The sequence below is a fragment of the Anabrus simplex genome, chromosome 8 (assembly GCF_040414725.1).
Source record: "Anabrus simplex isolate iqAnaSimp1 chromosome 8, ASM4041472v1, whole genome shotgun sequence".
NCBI classification, from domain to species: domain Eukaryota; kingdom Metazoa; phylum Arthropoda; class Insecta; order Orthoptera; family Tettigoniidae; genus Anabrus; species Anabrus simplex.
In genome coordinates, this window is record NC_090272.1 from 203,107,476 (window position 1) to 203,128,688 (window position 21,213).

General features: G+C 39.0%; 1 protein-coding gene across 1 annotated transcript in view; it reads left to right on the top strand.

Moving 5' to 3' along the window:
* The first annotated feature begins 337 nt into the window (after positions 1–337).
* Positions 338–21,213, top strand: part of LOC136878693 (protein MTO1 homolog, mitochondrial) — a 64,492-nt gene continuing 43,616 nt past the window's right edge. Inside the window, exons 1-4 of the mRNA XM_067152116.2 lie at positions 338–768; positions 865–983; positions 10,425–10,632; positions 18,922–19,098. Coding sequence (XP_067008217.2) covers positions 561–768; positions 865–983; positions 10,425–10,632; positions 18,922–19,098 — 712 coding nt within the window. The 5' untranslated portion in view covers positions 338–560. The remainder of the gene's footprint in view (positions 769–864; positions 984–10,424; positions 10,633–18,921; positions 19,099–21,213) is intronic.

The following is a 21,213-nucleotide window of genomic DNA, read 5'->3' on the forward strand; positions in this document are numbered from 1 at the left end:
ATCTGTCGTGGTACTGATTATGAAACTGAACTCGAGCAATCTCGTAATAGTCTTCGGAAAAGAGAAGCGTGCGTTAGCTCACGATGCACAACAAAACAACACTGCCCCCAACTAGCAAGTGCACCTCACGCGCTGTGGCACGGAAGTGACTAGTATATGGCCATAACATAACATAAAACAGTGAGATTGTTGAGTGTCTAAATTGATATTTATTTGTATTCAATTTAGAAAATAATATTACTTCTAATATTTATTAAATGATAATTATTCATTATAAGGAAACAGGAATAATATATTAATGCAGTTGTTCCACTGACCTTCACTGGTTTATCCAACATGGCGCTGTAAAGTAGTAAACAATTCTAGGAGAATGTAAAAACTAATACGTGTAACTTGTAAAAATGACTTTGGAGAGGTTTACAGAAATACTATTATTCACATTTATAATTGAGATGTTCATTTACTTGCTTACCATTGTGACAGTTTAGTGTAACACTTATTATCAATTTCATAACCTTATTGCTGTCACATACAGTATTACTATTCCAAATCCTGTTAATATGTCTTTCCTTTCGTGGAGTAAATGGAAGTGTATAAACCCTTTGCTGAGACAAGGGATCTCTCGGCATTGCTCATGTCAGTCCTTAGCTGATAAAAGATACGATGTTATTGTTGTTGGTGGAGGTCATGCAGGAACAGAGGCATGTGCTGCTGCTGCCCGTATGGGGTGTCAAACTTTGCTCATCACCCATAAGAAGGAAACTGTTGGTGGGTAGCTAGAAATGACACAGTATATCAAAACTTTGTTTCTTTTGCTATTTTTTTCTTGTCACAAATTGATTTGCCATTTTCGTACCTTGACAGGTGAAATGTCGTGTAATCCTTCTTTTGGTGGAATTGGTAAAGGCCATTTAATGAAAGAAATCGACGCACTCGATGGGCTGTGTGGCAGAATATGTGATTTATCTGGAATTCAATACAAGGTAAGGAGAATAAATCTTCCTCAGCCAACTAACTTACTTGTTATTAGGTACTAGAAAATTGTTTAATTGCCTAATTTTTGTCACAATCCTTATTCATCTGGAAGAGTTTTACCATTGGAATGTAACCTAACAGTGGAAACATATCTGACGCTGTAGTGTGAAAACTGAGGAGACAATATTTCATACAGCATCAAAAATGATCTAACATACTTGAAATCAATTTAACGACTAATAATGTAAGTCCATAGGGTTGTCTGAGCATGCTGGTATAATGAGTAAAATGAAGAAGCCAATATCAATTTACCCATTGGCATGCTTAAATACTACTACATAGGCCTATATTCGTTAAGGAACGAAAATATTGCAAGAATGATTGATGGTAGAAAGGAATCAGAACAATGGCAGAAGGAAATTTGCAGTGGGGAGTTAAAGGCTAAGTTAGAATGAACTGAATGCATGAAACTGTATGTATGAACCAGGTTTGGTAGTGAGGTCATATGAGGCTTATAATGGAGGATAAATTACCTAGGAAAATAGTGGACTTTGCCTCCTATGGTAGGAGAAGCAGAATTGAGCGTGTTGATTATGTGGTTTTGGTGACGTATCTGTGAGCTTGAATTCAGGAGATAGTGAGTTTGAACCCCACTGTCACCGAGCTCGATAGCTGCAGTCGCTTAAGTGCGGCCAGTATCCAGTATTCGGGGATAGTAGGTTCGAACCCCACTGTCGGCAGCCCTGAAGATGGTTTTCCGTGGTTTCCCATTTTCACACCAGCCAAATGCTGGGGCTGTACCTTAATTAAGGCCACGGTCGCTTCCTTCCCACTCCTAGCCCTTCCCTGTCGCATCGTCGCCATAAGACCTATCTGTGTCGGTGCGACGTAAAAAAAGAAAACCACTGTCAGTTGCCCTGAAATGGGTTTTCTGTGGTTTCCCGTTTTCACACCAGTCAAATGCTGCAGCTGTACCTTAATCAAGGTCATGGTCACTTCCTTACAAGCCCTAGCCCTGTTCCATCCCATCATCCCGTAAGACCTGTCTGTGTCGGTGCAGCATTAAACAAATAACAAAAGAAAAATCAGAGAAGCAGAGGGAGAAGAGAATGATGATGATCTGACTCAGTTTTTTTATGATTTAAAGGAAAATGGTGTGGAACTAACAAGATCAGAGAGCTGGTTTGAAATGAACAATCGTTCACCATTGATATGCATTTTGAGCTGTCGTCCCTATGAATACACTACTGATCATACCATCAAGTGTACAACCCATGATGACCTGCTGAAGGAAATTCTAGCAAAGCAAGAAAGCTTGTAGTTATACGTGAGTGTTGATGTTGAGATCATACCCACGGGGCCTCCAGTTTTATGTAGAATCTGAACGACAGGGACATGTGTTTTGTTTTAAGAATTCCATATATACTGACAGCAAATCGAACTTCATGTGAAGGCAGTGACAGTACCACTTGGCTGTCAAGCCTCTGTCCTCTACCGTCAAGGTAATTGTATTTATGAGCAAACTGTCAATTATTCTTCAGAAAACTGCTCTCTCTCTTTCCTAGCATTTTTCCCAAAGTATGAGGTCCGCTGTTTAGCTACATCTCCTTCATTTCATCCTGTTACTGACATCTTCAGGTTTTAAACCAATATCGTGCATGTCGGCCTTGATATTGTCAGTCCACCGCTTTAAAAGCCTTCCATGTGGTCGTATTCCTCCCGGATCAACTTGGAAAATTGTTTCAGCAACTGAGCCGTCCTGCGTCCTCATAATGTGACTGTACCAGTGGAGACGCGCTTCCCTCACTTTCTCCACAATTGGAGCGACGCCAAGCCTTTGTCGAACATCTTCATTTCTTATGTGATCACATTGAGTCAGTCCAAGAGTCCATCGAAGCATCTTCATTCCCATTGTATGAAGAGTCTGCTCATGCTTTTTGTCGTTGGACGACATTTTGCCCCGTAAATAGCTGCTGGGTGTACTACAGTCTTGTAAATTTTTGTCTTTAGATGCTGAGGTATCTTTTTATCGCAGATGACTCCGGTGACTTGTCTCCACTTGAGCCAAGCTGCATTTACCCATGCTCTGGTATCAAAAGTGGCATTGCAGTTTGAAGTGACAACTGACCCTGGGTATTTAAAATGCATGGTTTTCTGCAAGTCTTGATTATTGATTCTTATAGTTCCACTAGTTTGGGGGCCACCTTCTAGGTATTCGGTTTTCTGGGTATTGAGGTGCTGACCATTCTCAGCTAATTTGTTGCTCCAAGTTTGTGTCTGGCGTTGGAGTCCAAGGCGTGTTTGTTAGGCAAGTACCACATCATCCGCACAAAGAAAGGTCCGGGGATGCGATGTCTGTATGTCAGCCATTGCTGTATCCAAGCAGAGGATAAATAATAATGATGATAGACCTGAGCCCTGATGTACACCCAGGGTGATATCAAAAGGCGGGGAGATTCCAGCTGGACTCCGGACCACAATAGTTGTATTGTGATACATAAGTTGTACCCAGGACTTCATGACTACAAAGAGCTTGCCGGATGAGGTCATGTGGGACTCAGTCAAATGCTTTTTCTAGGTCCAGAAATGCCATGTGCACACTCTTCTCCCTCTCCCTATGTTTTTCCATCAATAGACGTGTGGCATGGATGGCATCGATGGTGCTGCAGCCCTTAACAAATCCACACTGGTTGGATGTTACGGTGACAATGTTTCTGAGCCTATTGTCCAGCACTCGTTCGAATATCTTCAGTATATGGCAGAGGAGTCGAGTAGGGCGGTATGTTGAGTAATCGCTCATGTCTCCTTTACCCTTACAGTTTGGGACTGTCGTGCTAGCTGTCCATGCACGGGGAAGTTTGTTCTCAATGATGATCTGGTTGAAGAGTGCGGCAAGGAATTCTGCAGCGGGCTTGCCAGGAATTTTCCATATTTCTGCTGGTATGTCATCTGGGCCAGTTGCTTTTCCATTCTTCATCTTCTTTATGATAATCATTAATTCCTCTGCCATAATCAAAGGCATGGGTCCATAGACAGGATCAGAGTTTGCAATCGGTGGATGATCAAATTCTTTGTTGCTGATATCAGTCTGACCATCGTTGAATCGTAGTAATTTGTTGCCAGCTGCTTTGATATGCATGACGTATCCAATGTCCTGGGTTGAACGGTTGCAGGACTTTGCAAGGCGATAAACGTTATTTTCTCCTGCTGATGTGCCAAGAATTAGAAACAGATCACTACCTATTAATTTGTCCCATTAGAATTAAACCTCGATGGCACAGCAAGATGAAGAAACCAACAAAATCAAACACAACCTCTCTCTATAAAGTACACCTTCTTCACGATCCTAGTATTAGATGGCTCTACTAACAACAATTAGCTGAATTAACCCAATCAACTGCAATGGTAGAAAATGTTGAAGAGGAATGAAAACACCTAACAACCATCTTAAAACAAGCAGCCCAAGAGAGCCTTGGCACCAAAACAAAATGTCAGAGGAACAGGGAACTCAGAATTTGGGATGAATACATCAAAGAAATTATAAAAGACAAACAGAAGGCCTACAGGAAGTACTTATGTACCAAGAAAGATGAGGATAAAATAGAATACCACAGAAAGCGAGCAATTGCAAAGAGAGAGAAGTGCGCAAATACCATAGGAGGAACTGGGAAGAATTTGTATCCCATTTAAAAAAATGACATGACCAGACCTCAACCACAGACTTACAAAATTTTGAAAAATTTAAATAGGGAAACTAAAGACACACTTAGAATCAACACAATCTCCTGCAACACTTGGTCAAATCACTTTCAAAATTTATGGTCACAGAATGTCTCACCTATTCAGACACTTCACTCAGACAATCCAAACATCGAACGCATTACATCCCACAAGAGACGGTACAGAACATAAGTAACCTTTACAAACATAACCTGATTTCCGTAAAGGTCAACGATAAATTATCAGAGTGGAAAACAATAAACACAGGAGTAAGACAGGGTTGCGGTCTTTCCCCTCTGCTGTTCATAATCTATATGAATGCTCTCATACGAGAATTTAGAGAAACAAGACATGGTTCCATCCGCATTGACAGAAATCTACAGCTGGATACAGTATTATTTGCAGATGACTTAGTGCTGGTCACCACCTCAGAAGATGATTTACAGCATTCAATGTATAACCTAAACCTAGTCTCAGAAAAATACTTAATGGATATATCGCCTGAGAAAACTACAATAATTGCTTACTGTGGCAAGGAACCAGTAAGAAGCAAGATCTGCTTAAGTAACATTTTGGAAAGAGTAAATGATTTTAAATACCTCGACTACAAACTGTCTTTCTTTGAAGAACTGGACATACCCGAGAAAATCTTCTAATTCAGTGGATGTTTGGGAATCATTAATAAAGTCTTTAGACCATCATTAGTTCAAAAACACGACCTATACTTTGCTATGGAAATGAAGTGTGGACCCTGAGGAAATGCGATGAGAGAAGAATAACTACAGCTGAAGTGAAATACATGCGGCGAACAACAGGAGTCACTAAATGGGAACATAAAAGAAATACAGAAGTAATGAATGATCTTAAAAGCAGGTCTATATTGGAATACATCTATGAATACCAGAGAAATTAGCTAGAACACCTAAACAGGATGGACAGAAGCAGGATCCCCAAAGCAGTCATAAACTACTGTCCCGGTGAGAAGAGATCTCTGGGACGCCCCAGGAAGAGATGGCGTGAAAATGCAAATCTTTTGTATAGACCGTAACAGTTCTTCTATAGGACTAATACCTGAAAGGATGATGATGTGTCAAGCTGGTCGTACAGATCCTGGTAACAACGATCTTTTGCAGCAGCCACTGCTCTTTTCGCTGCTGATTTCAGCACTTCATATCTCTGAAGGTCAGTATCCAGGCGTGTCTTTCACCGAGTCTTAAAGGCTACCTTTTTCTCCTTGATAGCTTGTTGGACCTCATCATCCCACCACCAGGTCTGTTTATCAATGTTTTTTCGCCTGGGTTTTGTTTTTCCCAGAGTTACTGTTGCTGCCTAATGTATCTGTTTTGCAGCGTATTCCCACATGTCCTCAACTGACTGGTCAGGCTTCACTAAGAAGTTGGTTAAAGCTGTCTTCATTTTGTTCTTGTGGATATTCATTTTCCACCACTTGATACGCTCAGGTCCAGTTTTAGGTGTCATAGGACGTTTTACAGTTTTTCGAATATCCAGAACAAGCAAACGGTGTTGGGGGGCAATGCTGTTATATGGGATCACTTTGGTATCCATTACCACCTTCAGATCTTGTCGTCAAATCATCCACTAATCGATCTGAGTAACATGACCTCCACTGGTATATGTAGCTAGATGTGTTATCCTTTTCTTGAAATATGTGTTGGTCACAGCTAGGTCATGAGCCTCTGCACAATCAAGTATACAACATCCCTCATCGTTTCGCGTGCCAAGATCATATCCTCCATGACCGCCCATATCTATCCCATTGAGATCGGACATGTCCTTTTAAGTCAGGTCTCTTCCAGAACTCATCCTTCTCATCTTCCGTGCATCCAGTTTGAGGTGCATAGCAAGATATGATATGGGCAGTTATTGACACTAAATCACTCTTGACAGACATGAGCCTATCCGACACTTTGACGACACTTGTGATGTTATTGCGGTTGCGTAGGCCAACCGCTATTGCCACACCATTCGATGTTGCGCTGGTGCCATGATAGATGAGTTTGTAGTCATCTCCAGTTTCTTTTGCCTTGGAACCTCTCCACTTGGTCTCCTGTATGCAGGCAATATCAACATGTCTGTTCTTCAACATTTCTGCTTGCTCACGATGTCAGCCAGTCAGCGTTCCCATATTTAGTGTAGCAAATCTTACTCTTAATTGCTCTTGTCAGACTAACTTCTTTAACCTACCCCGTCCATGGGAAGGTAACACTTGCACATTTCTCATGTCACTCAGGCGCAAGTGGCGCACGTCGCTTTGGGGTAACGCCCTAACATGTTTCGAAATTTTTAGAAGATGTAGCCATAGATGCGACGAAGAATACCTCAACCAGCTGGTCGCTTAGCCTGTCGTTGAGGGCATTTTATACCTACTGCCAGGTAATATTTAGATTAGACCGCCCGTAATATGGAGAACAGACGTCATTCACAGCCGCTCCACTGGAGTACAGACACTGCTAATTTGCCCATTTTAAAGATAGGGCATAGATGTAATCAAACGAAACAGATTCTGTGGTCTAGGCAATACCGGATATGTAATGTAGAGTTCCTATATGAATTGTGCTATGGCAATTATGTTAAATCGGACAAGATGGCTGACACTTAGGGCAAGAATTTATAGACAGATATAATAAATTGCCTTTCTATCTAGTGTTATCTATGGAACCATTGTAGCAAATCCAAAATGGCTGCCACTTAGGGCATAAAACTTTCACAAATATAACACCAATAACAGCAAATAAAGATCGTAAAACTACTAGACAACACCAACACTAGGTCAGCACATCAAAATAAGCCACAAACACCCACCAGAAACTACAACAGAGACACAATTCGTGCATATAGATCAATATATTATGCAGCACAACTTCACTACAACACCATCGTCGCCATGGAGTTAATAAGTGTGATTGGGTTATGATAATGGTAGTAGTCAATTCTCAATAAATCTATATATATATAAAAGAACATGTCCTGACAGACTGACTTGACTCATTCATCATCATCAAGCCAAAACCACTGGAAATAAAGAAATGAAATTTTGAGGATGCATTTATATTATAATGTAGGTGCTCGCTAAGGGAGGGTTTTTGGATATTCAATCGCTAAGGGGGTGAATTTTTAAAATGAGTGTATCTATATCTCAAAACTTTAAACGTTTACAGATGTAAAAATTGGTATTTAGAATCTCCTTTAAAAATAAAGAAACACTTTTTTTTTTTTTTTTTTTTTTTTTTTTTTTTTTTTTTTTTTTTCAAAAAATCCACTAGGAGGGGTGAAAAAGGGGTTGAATGCCTTAAATGAAGATACTGAGATATTACAGAACTGAAAATTGGTACTTGGAATCTCCTTTAAAAACAAAGACAACGCATTTTTGGGGGAAAATCATCTTGGGGGCGGGGGTAAAAAGGAGTTGAATTCCTTTTGTGAGGACATATCTCAAAAACTGAAGATTTTACAGTCGTGATAATTGGTATTTAGAAGATCCTTTACTAATAAACAAACAAGGTTTTTTTCTTTTTTTTTCTTTTTTTGGAAAATTTACTTCGGGGGGGGGGGGGTAGTGTGAAAGGAAGTGGTAAAAAAGTGAATTATTTTTATGGGGATACTATATATCTCAAAACTGAAGGTAACAGACGTGAACATTTGTATTTGGAATATCCTTTAAACATAAAGAAACACCCCATCTTTTTTTTGGGGGGGGGGGATATCAACTTAACGGCGGTAGGATGAAAAAGGAGTTGAGACCAATTGATTTTACTGTTCATAATGTACTTGATTCTGATCATAAACTGATCATTTTTAATATTTCCTGGGTTCGTTTTCAAGAGCCATCTTTTCCTTTGGAGAACTTAAAGTTAGATTACAGTAGATTCTCCTGGCATATAAATAAAAATGTAAACACATTTGAAATAAACTATAGGAATGATATTGACCGTGTAATAGTTCACCTCTATAATAAGATCAATAATGCACGGAAGTATATAATTCGTATCGCCAGAAATCCCGCGCACTTGCCTACACGCGACAATGGTGCTAGTCACATTGTCAGCAATGACAATGGCAGCTGATGTAATTTACCACCAAGTAGCGGTCTTGCATCTTGCAGCGGGGTCCAGAACATCAATAATAATAATAATAATAATAATAATAATAATAATAATAATAATCATAACCTACATTCAACTAATATCACCCACCCTAATAATAATAATAATGTTCTGGACCGTCATCAAAATGTGCGGACCGCGCTGGAAACGGGTCCTGGCCGGGTAATGACTATGAATGCAGTCTGGCCGTGGGTTCAGTACCACCAAGGCATCCAAGACGACACCACGCCGGATCTCCTCAAGGATTTGATCTGTATTAACAATGCTTATAGGAAAAGATGACAGAGATTTAGGGACCCAACTGACCGGGCGTAATACCTGGAGCTAGCCTGGGAAGTACGAAATCGATTGCTGGAAGGAAAGATTGAAAAATGGGAGGAACTTTGCCATCAGATTGTGAATTTTGGCAGATTATATATAAAATGTTAAGCATTCAATTATAAATTTCAGTATAACACCGTAGCGAAGCACGGGTATCTTGCTATGTATATATTTTTTTTTACCAGGCAAATTGGCCCTGCGGTTAGGGGCGAGCAGCTGTGAGCTTGCATCCGGGAGATAGTGGGTTCGAACCCTACTGTCAGCAGCCCTGAAGACGGTTTTCCATGGTTTTCCATTTTTACACCAGGCAAATACTGGTGCTGTATATTAATTAATGCCACGGCCGCTTCCTTCTCTTTCGTAGGCCTTCCCTATCCCATCACAGCCATAATAAAGCCAATTGTACAAAAAATGTATATATATATATTTTTTTTTTTTTTTTTTAATTTTATAAAAGGTTAAGACTCGGCAAAGTTTTCTTCACAACTGTCACAACTGCAGTCGATATCCTCAGAGGTTTCATTCCCATATTTAAGAATCCTATTTATGGATCTTAAGACGTCATGAGTTATTCGTAACATGTTTGGTCATTAACTTATAAATCTATAAAATTAACATTTATTTTCTCAACACATTGGATTCTTGTGTTAGGTACTCTATTACCATGGCAACCTGTAAATGTTAGGTAATAAATTACGATAAAAGAAAAAAATTAATACCATATGTGTATTTGTATATTTGTGTCAAATTGTGTACTTATGTTTTTTATTTCTGATGTCATTAAAATTCAAATTTATTTTATGTTTAAGTATAGCACAAGCTATCACTCTTTTCTCAACCTTAAGCTTACAGCTTTTCTTTTACATTCCTACCACAGTTTTTTTTTACCCTTTAATTCCTCCTTTGCCATTCTTCTGCTGATATGTTCTGTTGTTAAGCAGGTTTCTCAGGACTTTCCCTCAAACCCACAACTTCCTTTCTAAAACGTTTTCTGTCATGAATTTCTGCTGGTGTTATGCTTCTTTCCTGTAGGTCTTTCTGCACCTATCTTAGCTGTCAGGGATGGGTATTGCATTTATCCTGAAGCACAAGTATGTATATGCCAGTCTTTATGGGTTCACTCTCTTCAAATGCTCATTAAAAATCAACATCTTCATTCACATGGTTGTAGATTTATTTTCTATATTTGCATACAACTCCATGTTGGACCTCAGATTGAATGTAAACTCTTCAGACTCTTTTGTGGCTAATTAATTTGAAAATATCCTTTCTTTTTCCTGCTAGGTTTTGAATAAAAGGAAAGGTCCTGCTGTTTGGGGACCAAGAGCCCAAATTGACAGAAAGCTGTATAAACAACACCTGCAACATGAACTGTTTGAAAATACTCCAAATCTTAATATTGTCGTTGCATCTGTTGAAGATCTGATTCTGGAAGAACCAAAGAATCCTAGTAGCCAAGAAATGATAGGGGATTGCTGTGGTGTTACTCTAAGTAAGTAGAATTTCTGTTTGACAGATGAGTAAAATAATTTCAGTAAATTCCCTGAAAAGATAACAAAAATATTGAGATATGCATGTTTAGGAAACAGGTTTGAAAAGAATAACTTGTAAGAGCTCATGTATGTAAACATGTACAAGGTATGTCTAAAAAGGTATGGTAAGTTTACCGCGTGAGTTAGCTGTGTTGTTACGGGCGCGCAGCTGTGGGCTTGCATTCGAGAGATAGTGTGGTCCAACCCCACTGTCGGCAGCCCTAAAGGTGGCTTTCTGGGTTTCCCATTTCCACACCAGGCAAAAGCTGGGGCTGTACCTCAGTTAAGGCAACGGTCGCCTCCTTCCACTCGTAGTCCTTTCGTATCCCATCGTCGCCATAAGACCTATCTGTGTCAGTGCGACGCAAAAAATAAAGTACAGTGAATGGGCCAGTATCACAAAGAAGCATGTCGTGAGACTCCATGCGTGCACCTGTGAATAGAGAGACATCTCGAGAAGCGCCATATAGTGTTAAACACACAGAGCTGAAGCAGGTTAGCTTGCTGCGGCCAGCCGAACATAATGCATGTTAAGACTCATATCATAGTTCCAATATAAATGGTCTGTTTTTGGAAATTATAAATTTTCCAACTAATTCATTCTTGGTTGCCAGCATTTCACCCCAATGTGCCAGTTAAGGCTCATCAGTTGGTAACTAGCACACCTACCAAGACACATGGCTAGTGCATATAGCTAAACCATTTATATTGGAATGATGAATTTACTCATCCAGGACAAATATTTCAGGTTCCCTACGGGAATCAATATCTGTATCGACTCATATCATAGTGCAATGGAGCAATGCATAGTAAACATCAAGTGTGTAACAAATTAGGAGAATGGCGACGGAGACGCATGCGGTGTTTGTGAAAGTGTACAGAACAGAAGCCGTAAGCAGAAAATGTGTTTGTGACTGGTTCAAACGCCTTTGGGATGGACAGGGAACTCTTTGAACTGCGCCATGTCTTGAACATCCACCGTAATACCAGAACTCGCGCCTCCAGGCTTCTTTTTGTTGCCTCAACCTGAAGGGAATCCTGAAAGGCACACATATTGCTGACATACCGTACATCAGTGCCTCTATCGATTTCAACAGATTCCTTCATTGGCAGTTTCCAGCTGTATACACGTTGCCAAAAGTATATTGTGGGAAGGAAACTAAGGGTATTTTGTTTATAACTTCTGTTTTGTTTTTTTCACCAAACTTTTTATGTTCACCTTTTATGTATGTATGTATGTATGTATGTATGTATGTATGTATGTATGTATGTATGTAAGTACGTTTTAGTCCTCAGCCTGAACGATTGTTTGTTCTGTTTGTTCTTTAACAGATCCACCAACAACTGACATAGATGGGATGGAAGAGGTGTGGGGGGAGACCGTTGTACCAATACTTTTTTTTTAAATTTTGAGTAAAATTTTTTAAATCCTATAAATGCTGATAAGAAGTATTGAAGTTTCTTGTATAGCTTCATGTTAATATTTGTTTTCTGTCTTATAGTTCTATTAAGGGTTTTAAAAATTGTGTCCCATGGATCAAATATCGAGGAACAGACCCTCTTGTACCTTGGAAGACAACAAAATTTATCATCATTAATCATTGCTACAAATGTTTTCATAAATATGTGAAAATATAGTAGGATATTTCACTAATATCATACATTTTGTTAAAACATATAAGGAGAAATGTTTATAAGTTTCACTCATTTGCACAAAAGACACAAATGTAGCTTTTCCATCCCTTTGGTCCAGCTATATCTTATTTATTTTACAACTAAAGGAACTTCTTATTGTTGGTATGGTCAGTTCCCTAAGACTGATAACCCTGTGGCACTATGTGTCGCATGCGGCTAGCCGTGCTTTGTTGCAAACATCCGTTTGTTGTATCAGTTTGTATAGTGTACAACCCACTGATATGGCAAAGCTGCCGGGTCGCTTGTGGCCAGTATTTCAAATGCAGTTCACAGGTAGCAGAGCTGATGTTTGCAGCTAGAAAAGTAATTAATCTTATTGGACGGAACTCACTGTCTTGTTCAGTTTTGCATGAGAAGCTAAAGCTAGCAGATATCAGCACATGCTGTTAGATTTATATTGATATGACAGAGTCTGAACAGTTTGGTACAAAGTTGTTCATTTTGGAACACCAGCACTGAAAGGAGTACAGTGATAAAAGTTCTAAAAAACCTATTTGGGATGAAATGGTGGATGTGCAAGGAAAAATGGAACTCCGTAAGTAGTTACACAGAAGGTATTTATGTGTAGGTTTGTATACAGACTACATGGCTTTGTAGATGTGAAGTACCAACATAAGAAGTTAGTTTTGGCATGGTCTTCCCCTACAAAATTGCACAGAGAAATCTCAATAAGACACTGGTCATCTTGTGTTTCTTGTGAAATCTTGAGACACCTATAAAATTCTTTATAAACATTCTCCTCATCTCCATTGTAGAGATTCTTCACGTTTAATGCCATCTCTAGTGCAAATGGAAGTTGTGTAATACACAACATACCTTCACAGTGTCGATTGCAGAATCAAAGGTACTTGCTTTATTCATTAGACTGACTTGTGGAATGACTGAGGTATGAATGTTTGAGCGAAAGGTCAATTACTATTATACTTGGATTATAATTATATTATATTAGAATTAGTTTCAGAACTATTGTAATGATCAAATACTGTTGTATTGAGATTATAATTATGTATTAGGGTTAGTTTTAGAGTTATGTAAATAGTCAGATTTCGTTCTACTTATAATTATACATTAGGATTAATTTCAGAGTTAATATTGGTGGCCCCACTGTTAGGAGTAGCATGCCTGCCTCTTATCCGGAGGCCCCGGGTTTGATTCCCGGTCAGTTCAGGAATTTTTACCTGTATCTAAGGGCTGGTTTTGAGGTCCTATGTGATTGTAATTGAGGAGCTATCTGACCGTGAGATAGCAGCCCCAGTCTAGAAAGCTAAGAATAACGACAGAAAAGATTCATCATGCCAACCACATGACACCTCGTAATCTGCAGGCCTTCACGCTGACCAGGAGTCGCTTGGTTGGCCATGGTCCTTTGAGGCTGTTGCGCCATGGGATTTTTTTTTCTTCAGAGTTAAAGTGTTTCTATTATCATCATTTTTATTTTATTATTATTATTAAAATTATTATTATTACTACTACTACTACTACTACTACTACTGCTGCTGCTACTATCAGTTGTATTGTTTAATTTGGTAGTATTTTAGTCAAATTGTGAAACAGTGGTTAAATGTAAGAAAAGGCCAGAACACTAACTTTGTCACCAATAAAGACAATAATGTATATGTATATATAGTGGGCAATGAAAAATTCATCACTTGTTAGCTAAAATGCCAAAAGTACATTTGATGTATTTTCAAGCATGGTTTAGCCTTTAGTCAATTTTTTTTTTTTTTTTTTTTTGGCTTAAATTGTTGCCGGGATATGGATGCATCAGGTTTTCTTAAATTGGGAATACCTCATCGCCTACAAAAATCGTATGGCATAGGTGTAACATTACTTGTTGGGATATTTATCTGTTTAACTATTATAGTGCAAACCGCCTAAGATCTAATCCTGCAAAGAACCAGATGTGTGCCTTTCACCTGAGAAATAAGGGAGCACATCATAAGCTCAAAATAGCATGGTCATTTTTATGATATTATCAATACGAAGTTCCACCTTTACAATACTTGCAAAGTTTAATCTTAAAACAAAGTTATATGTATAGGTACATGTTTCGTTCCTCTTGGGCACATCTTCAGCCTTGCAAAGAACGGAAGTTAAATGGTAAAAATAAAAGCATGTTTAAAATGATGTTACGATACATGTCTTTAGTAACTTAAATCTATGGGTCTTTGTGTGCCATTTAAAAACAAAGTGGCAATATAGGCTACAATTAAAATCAGCTTGAAGAAGCTTAGTCATTAATCACAATATAAACAAGTCTTATGTTTGCCAATAAACAGGTTATGAATAAAACTATAACTCTTTGTGCAGTCTTGGTTCCTTGCTACTATTCATAAAATGCATTCCATTGATAGGTTATTGATTTAAAAACAGTGTGTAGTAAAATTGTACCTGTTTCAGCAAAATGAAGAACATTGATAGAGATAGAAGTCTTGTGGCTAGAAGTGAAACGAATTCTGATAGTTATTTTACAAAAAACAATATGTATATAGTTATAGCGAAACAAAAAGAAAAGTAAAATCTTTTTTTTTTCTAGGGGCTTTACGTCGCACCGACACAGATAGGTCTTATGGCGACGATGGGATAGGAAAGGCCTAGGAGTTGGAAGGAAGCGGCCGTGGCCTTAATTAAGGTACAGCCCCAGCATTTGCCTGGTGTGAAAATGGGAAACCACGGAAAACCATTTTCAGGGCTGCCGATAGTGGGATTCGAACCTACTATCTCCCGGATGCAAGCTCACAGCCGCGCGCCTCTACGCGCACGGCCAACTCGCCCGGTAAAAGTAAAATCTAGAAGCAACCGTGAATAACTGATGAGATGAGATAGTACAACTCATGCGTGAGTAGTGGAAGTGGAAAAATGGAGAGCTACATTAATAGAACCAACTGCATACAGATATTAAGAGGAAGATTATGACTGCAAAAGGCCAATGGACATCACTGATAAGCTCAAGGTCTGGAAGTCGTATATCAAAGAACTGTTTAACAATGATAGACCCGAAGAAAATGGTGAGAATGAGGTGAACACTGGTCCCACCATTTTGAAGGACAGGGTGTGGCATTTCATCTGTCAGACGAAGAACAACTAGCTCCTGGGACTAATCAAGTGCATGTAGAACTCCTCATAATCCTGGACGAGAAAGGAATCGGTGCACTGATAGAACAATTCAACAAAATGTACTCGCCTGAAATAATTCTAGGAGATTGCCTCAGGTCCATTTTTTTGTTTCAACAAATGCCAGACAATGTGAAGAACATGGAAATAAGGGCAAAGCTATTGAGCCATATCCTGAAGATGTTCTTGATAATTATTCACACCTGGATCCATGTTAAGTGCAAAGAAGTGATAATTGAAACACAATTCGGATATAGAATGGTCTAGGGACTAGAGATGTTCTTTTCTTTATGCACGTGCTTCTTCAGCGTTCCTTTGAAATGAACTAGGATGGTTATGCATATTTCATAGACTACAAAACAGCATTCGACCAAGTCCAGTGTGGGAAGATGATAGAGATTCTGCAGAACATTGGACTTGACACCAGAGACATAAGAATCATTACTAACTTCTACTGCGGCCAGAAAGTGGCAGTCAGTATTGAGGAAAACCTGTCAGAAGGAATAGATATCTGCCATGGTGTTTGACAAGGCTGTGTATTCTCACCTCTGCTCTTCAACATTACTTTGAGGTTCTCTTTGCAGCTCCGGAAGAATCATCCACCATAAGTATCAGCGGGGAGCGACTGAAGTACCTATGTGACATGGTGTTGCTAGTAGACAACGCAGAGGACTTGCAGGTATTATTGGACAGAGTGAATGCAGCTTGGAGCAGCAGAGGTTTGAAGATGAACATTGAGAAAACCCAGTTCATCAGTAAGCAGGAAGACGTTCATGCACTGCTCAACCAATACGAGGACTGCAGCCGAAAAATATGGGTCTGCATCAAACGTGCGAGATACATCTTCTTGCAGATGAAGAAATTGCTCAGCATCCTTATCGTACAACTGAACCTTATGCTTCATGTGGTCTGCATCTACATCTTTCCAATGTTACTGCATGGAATGGATTTTGTAAGAGACTAGAGTCATTTAAAATGTGGGTGTATATGAGAACGCTCCACATTTCTTGGGTGGACAGGATCCAGAGTTCCGAGGCATTGGATTGACTAGAAAAGAAGATTGAAATCATGTTAGCCATCAAAAAGTGCAGGTTGGAATATTTCAACCATATAATGAGGAATGATGAGTACAGAATCCTGCAACTAGTCCTACAAGAAAGGATAGAAAGATGTAGGAGTACTGGAAAGGCAACAAACTTTTTGGCTGAACAATCTCATAAACTGGTACAGGTTGAGCACGATGTCCTTGATCAACACTACTGCATCCCAACTCAAAAACAGCATATTGATTGCCAGCCTTGGCTAGAAGATGTCACATTATGCAAAGAAAGAAGAAGCAGGTGTTCAATCATTTCTGCAATTTTCTTCCACTCCTCTGTTGTAGGTTCATGCAAGCATGTCTTTCACTTTGGTCCACGTGGCAGAACAAACGTGCCTTATTACAGTTTTCACAGTAGTCATCCCAAGTTGGAAATGATGACAAAATTCACCAAAACAGCTCCCGATGGCTAGGTACCTGAAAATAAGTTTGGTCTGGTTATATTCAAGTGTTCAGCTAAAGAAAAATGGTAAAACATATGGGACTGTTTTCTTCACAGGAGTAAAATGGCTAAAATGTTATATGCAGTGGTGGAGCAGCTTCAAAAAGAAATATTTATATGTACTTCAACCAACTTAGATTTCTTTAGATGGTAACAGAATGTGGCCTAACTATTTTTATTATTCAATGTGCTACTGAGCTGAAAGCAGCAGAAATCTCAGGAAGTTCTATCATCTACCGTCTGAGCCACTCAGCCCGACCTTTCTCCTTTAGTTGTAGGGCCTTGATGAAATTGCTCTAAAATAAACTGATTTTGGCAGGAAGACCTTACTTCCCTCTCAATCATTGCATGTGAAATTCATTTGAAGTTCTTGGTTTTAATTAGATTAGAAATAATACCAGACTATTCCAAAAGTAGTCCAAGAATTGAAATGATCAACTTGGTTCAATAATATGACCCTACACTTGCTTCTCCTGCACACCATTCCCAACATGAGATTTGTTCCAATCCAGAATTGGTTTTCCATGGTTTCCCATCTGTGACACAATCCTAGCCCTTTTCCATCCCTCTGTTGCCAAAAACCTTTGATGCGTTATTGCAATGTTAAGCTAGTAGCAAAAAAAATCTTAAGTCATGTATGTGTGACCAAGTTCATTACAAAATTGATTAGACAATTTGATCCATGCTCAGGGTTTTGGGATTGAATCCTGATACAGTGTGTTAACATTAAAAATATAGAGACTTGTGTCAACAGATTTACTGCTGTGTAAGATCCGCTTTATAGATCAAGAGTCAAGTCGGACAGACAATAACTACATTGCTTTATTATTGTAGACATCTGGAGAACAGCTATTAATCAAAACAAGACTCTTATACATGATCAGGAGCATATATTTTAAACTACCAGACCGGGCGAGTTGGCCGTGCGCGTAGAGGCGCGCGGCTGTGAGCTTGCATCCGGGAGATAGTAGGTTCGAATCCCACTATCGGCAGCCCTGAAAATGGTTTTCCGTGGTTTCCCATTTTCACACCAGGCAAATGCTGGGGCTGTACCTTAATTAAGGCCACGGCCGCTTCCTTCCAACTCCTAGGCCTTTCCTATCCCACCGTCGCCATAAGACCTATCTGTGTCGGTGCGACGTAAAGCCCCCTAGCAAAAAAAAAAAAAAAATTTTTAAACTACCAGAAACAGAACTGCAACATGAATTACATATACTGTCACTTTTCCTTTTTTAACTGTCCTTGTTCAATTCTAGTTCTCTTCCAAACTTGATAGTAAACTATGTTTGTGATGTCTCAGATGTCTGTCTTTGTTCCTGCCATTTATAGCCCTTCCCACTTTCTACCTGATGCAATCTTTCCTTAAGAGATTGAAATTTCTCCTTTTCTTTTCACAATAATAATAATAATAATAGTTATTCTTTTTACCTCCCACTAACTACTTTGACTCGTTTCGGAGATGCCAAGGTGCCAAAATTTTGTCCCACAGGAATTATTTTTCGTGCCAATAAATCTACCAACACGAGGCTGATGTATTTGAGCACCTTCAAATACCACCGGACTGAGTGAGGACAGAACCTGCCAACTTGGGGTCAGAAGACCAGCGCCTCAACCGTCTGAGCCACTCAGCCTGACCTTTCTCCTTTAGTTGTAGGGCCTATGACCTTGATGAAATTGCTCTGAAATAAACTGATTTTGGAAGGAAGACCTTACTTCCCCCTCAATCATTGCATGTGAAATTCATTTACAGTTCTTGGTTTTGATTAGATTAGGTAGCTAAATCCTTTGATTCCTCTTAACAGGAGTAGGCTACTGCCAGCCCTCATGTAAAAATGTAGATCTGCAGATTTTTATATTAACATTGCTTATTAATAAATAATGTTCTCTACATTTTTCTAGGTAATGGTTCTGTTGTGCTTGGTAAAACAGTGATACTTACGACTGGGACATTTCTCAAAGGTCAAATAAACATAGGCTTAGAAGTGCGACCTGCTGGCAGGATTGGTGATGCACCAGCAATTGGTTTAGCAAATACTTTGGAAAGACTTGGTTTTAGAATGGGTCGCCTTAAAACAGGTATGTAATTATATTTTCTTCTATCTTTTGCTAAGTACCTATTAATGCATGGAGATTTATTGTTGCTTAGAGACAATTCAGGAGTTATTTCAGGGTTTTTTTAATAATGAGATAGACTCACAAAATACTATATAAACAGTTGGCTGTTCTGGAAATGTAGGAGTATATTTTAGCAAAACTTACTATTGAAAATCTTGTCAGGAATTGTCAATCCTGATATTCTTGTATTACTGTAGTACTGAGGATGATAATAATTAATGATGATAATTACAAGCTGATGACCTTCCTGGCGTTAGCCTTCTCAGAGGAGTTAATGAGATGAGATGGATGAGTGATATATGATTGTAGGAAGGGAGAAGGTGAAAGTCGGTGCCTGCACATAGCCTGCTCCTGTCAAATAGCAAGGGTCTTCTCAAATCTTAGCGTCACCATCCAACGGACAAATTACCATCAACAACGGTGTCGTAAGCTCTCACTCCATATGAACACTGCAGAGAAGTTTGGAATTGCTTTTGGTACACAATCTAGTGATTAGAAATTGAATACTACCAGCTCTTCTACCCTGCTGGCCAATATTCTGAAGGCAAATTTTTTTTCGACAAACTGGATTCAAACTGGCTAACTACGGTGTCAGATCATATAAACTTGATGCTTTAACGACCCTGGCCACCAGCGGTAGGCGGGCTGTCATTGTACTTAGGATAACTGCAGTGATAATTTTATTGGTGTCTTAATTGGACCACTGGTAGAGTGTTGGCCACCAGATCCCAAGATCGTGGGTTCAAAGTTACCTGTGGTAGTCAGATTTTTGAAAGGTGGAAAAAATCCTTTCAACACTCCATATCATAGATGTTGGCAGGTAAAATATTTCTCGTGGTGCATGTACAGAAAATTAATTAGAAACCATTGGCATCATGAAGATGGTTTTTTGTGGTTTACCATTTTCACACCATGACTGCTACATTCCCAGTCCAAGCCCTTTCCCATTATTGCATTGTCATAAACCTTCAGTATGTTAGTGAGATGTTATACCACTAGAAAATAATGTAAAAAAAAGTAAATTAGGAATTCCACCATAGAAGGATTTGTATCTCTGCCATTTGGTATAGTAAAACAGGACATTGAAATCATTTTCAGGGGTTGGCATATCATGGATGAAATCATTCAATCTAAAGGAAGACTTACTCACTTTTATAAGGGGCAGTCAAATGAAAACCGAACACCCATCATAACACACATTCCTCACAAAAGGTGGCAGCACTGTTGTTACGTAATGATTCTGCCATCTCTGTGATAGGAAAACTGCATAGTGACAACTCACAGATGCACGCAGTTGTTGGGTTATATCTTCGTGGGTGCACAGACTGGTCTAGTTTGTCCGTCCAGCTGTAGAAATGGAGGCAAGCAAAGAAGAGCAGAGAAGTGTGGTTTGCTTTCTAGTGGCTGAGGATGCTGGAGTACGCGAAACTCATCGTCGCATGTCTGCTGTGTATGGCGAACACTGCATGTCCATGACGAGTGGCATAGGAGGTTCCGAGAAGGACGCACATCACTGCACTCAGGAAAGGCCCATCGAGCCATTTCTCCTGATATGAAAGACGGATTGATGGCCTTACAATTAAAATATGAGATTTTTATTCACCTTATTCGATAAACAATATTGTTAACTCTAGATAGTTTAAAACATAGATATGTTTTGATCCTTGGGATCATCATCAGTACAGAAAAATGTTATAAAACAATTAAAATATAAAGACATTTGTGTGAAAAAGTTTCTTTTAAGAGTTAAGTTTTCTCATTGCAATCTTCTTTTGGGGAAAAGAAATTTGCCATGACTTCTAATAAATTTTCTCCTTCTTATAGGTTCCATTCCACGGAACCACGATTTTATAGCCCTTAGAAGATTAATATCCACAACATCAACCTTGGTCTGATTGAACTATATTAAGACCAACAGGCACATAATATGCAACAAAATTCTATTATTTATCTACAAAAACTAAGATCTTTATACAGTAACACTATTTACATATACAGTAATCACGAAAACCTAGCAAGAACTTTTCCACAAAAGAAGATTGCAACAAGAAAACATAAGTCTTGCAAAAAAATTTC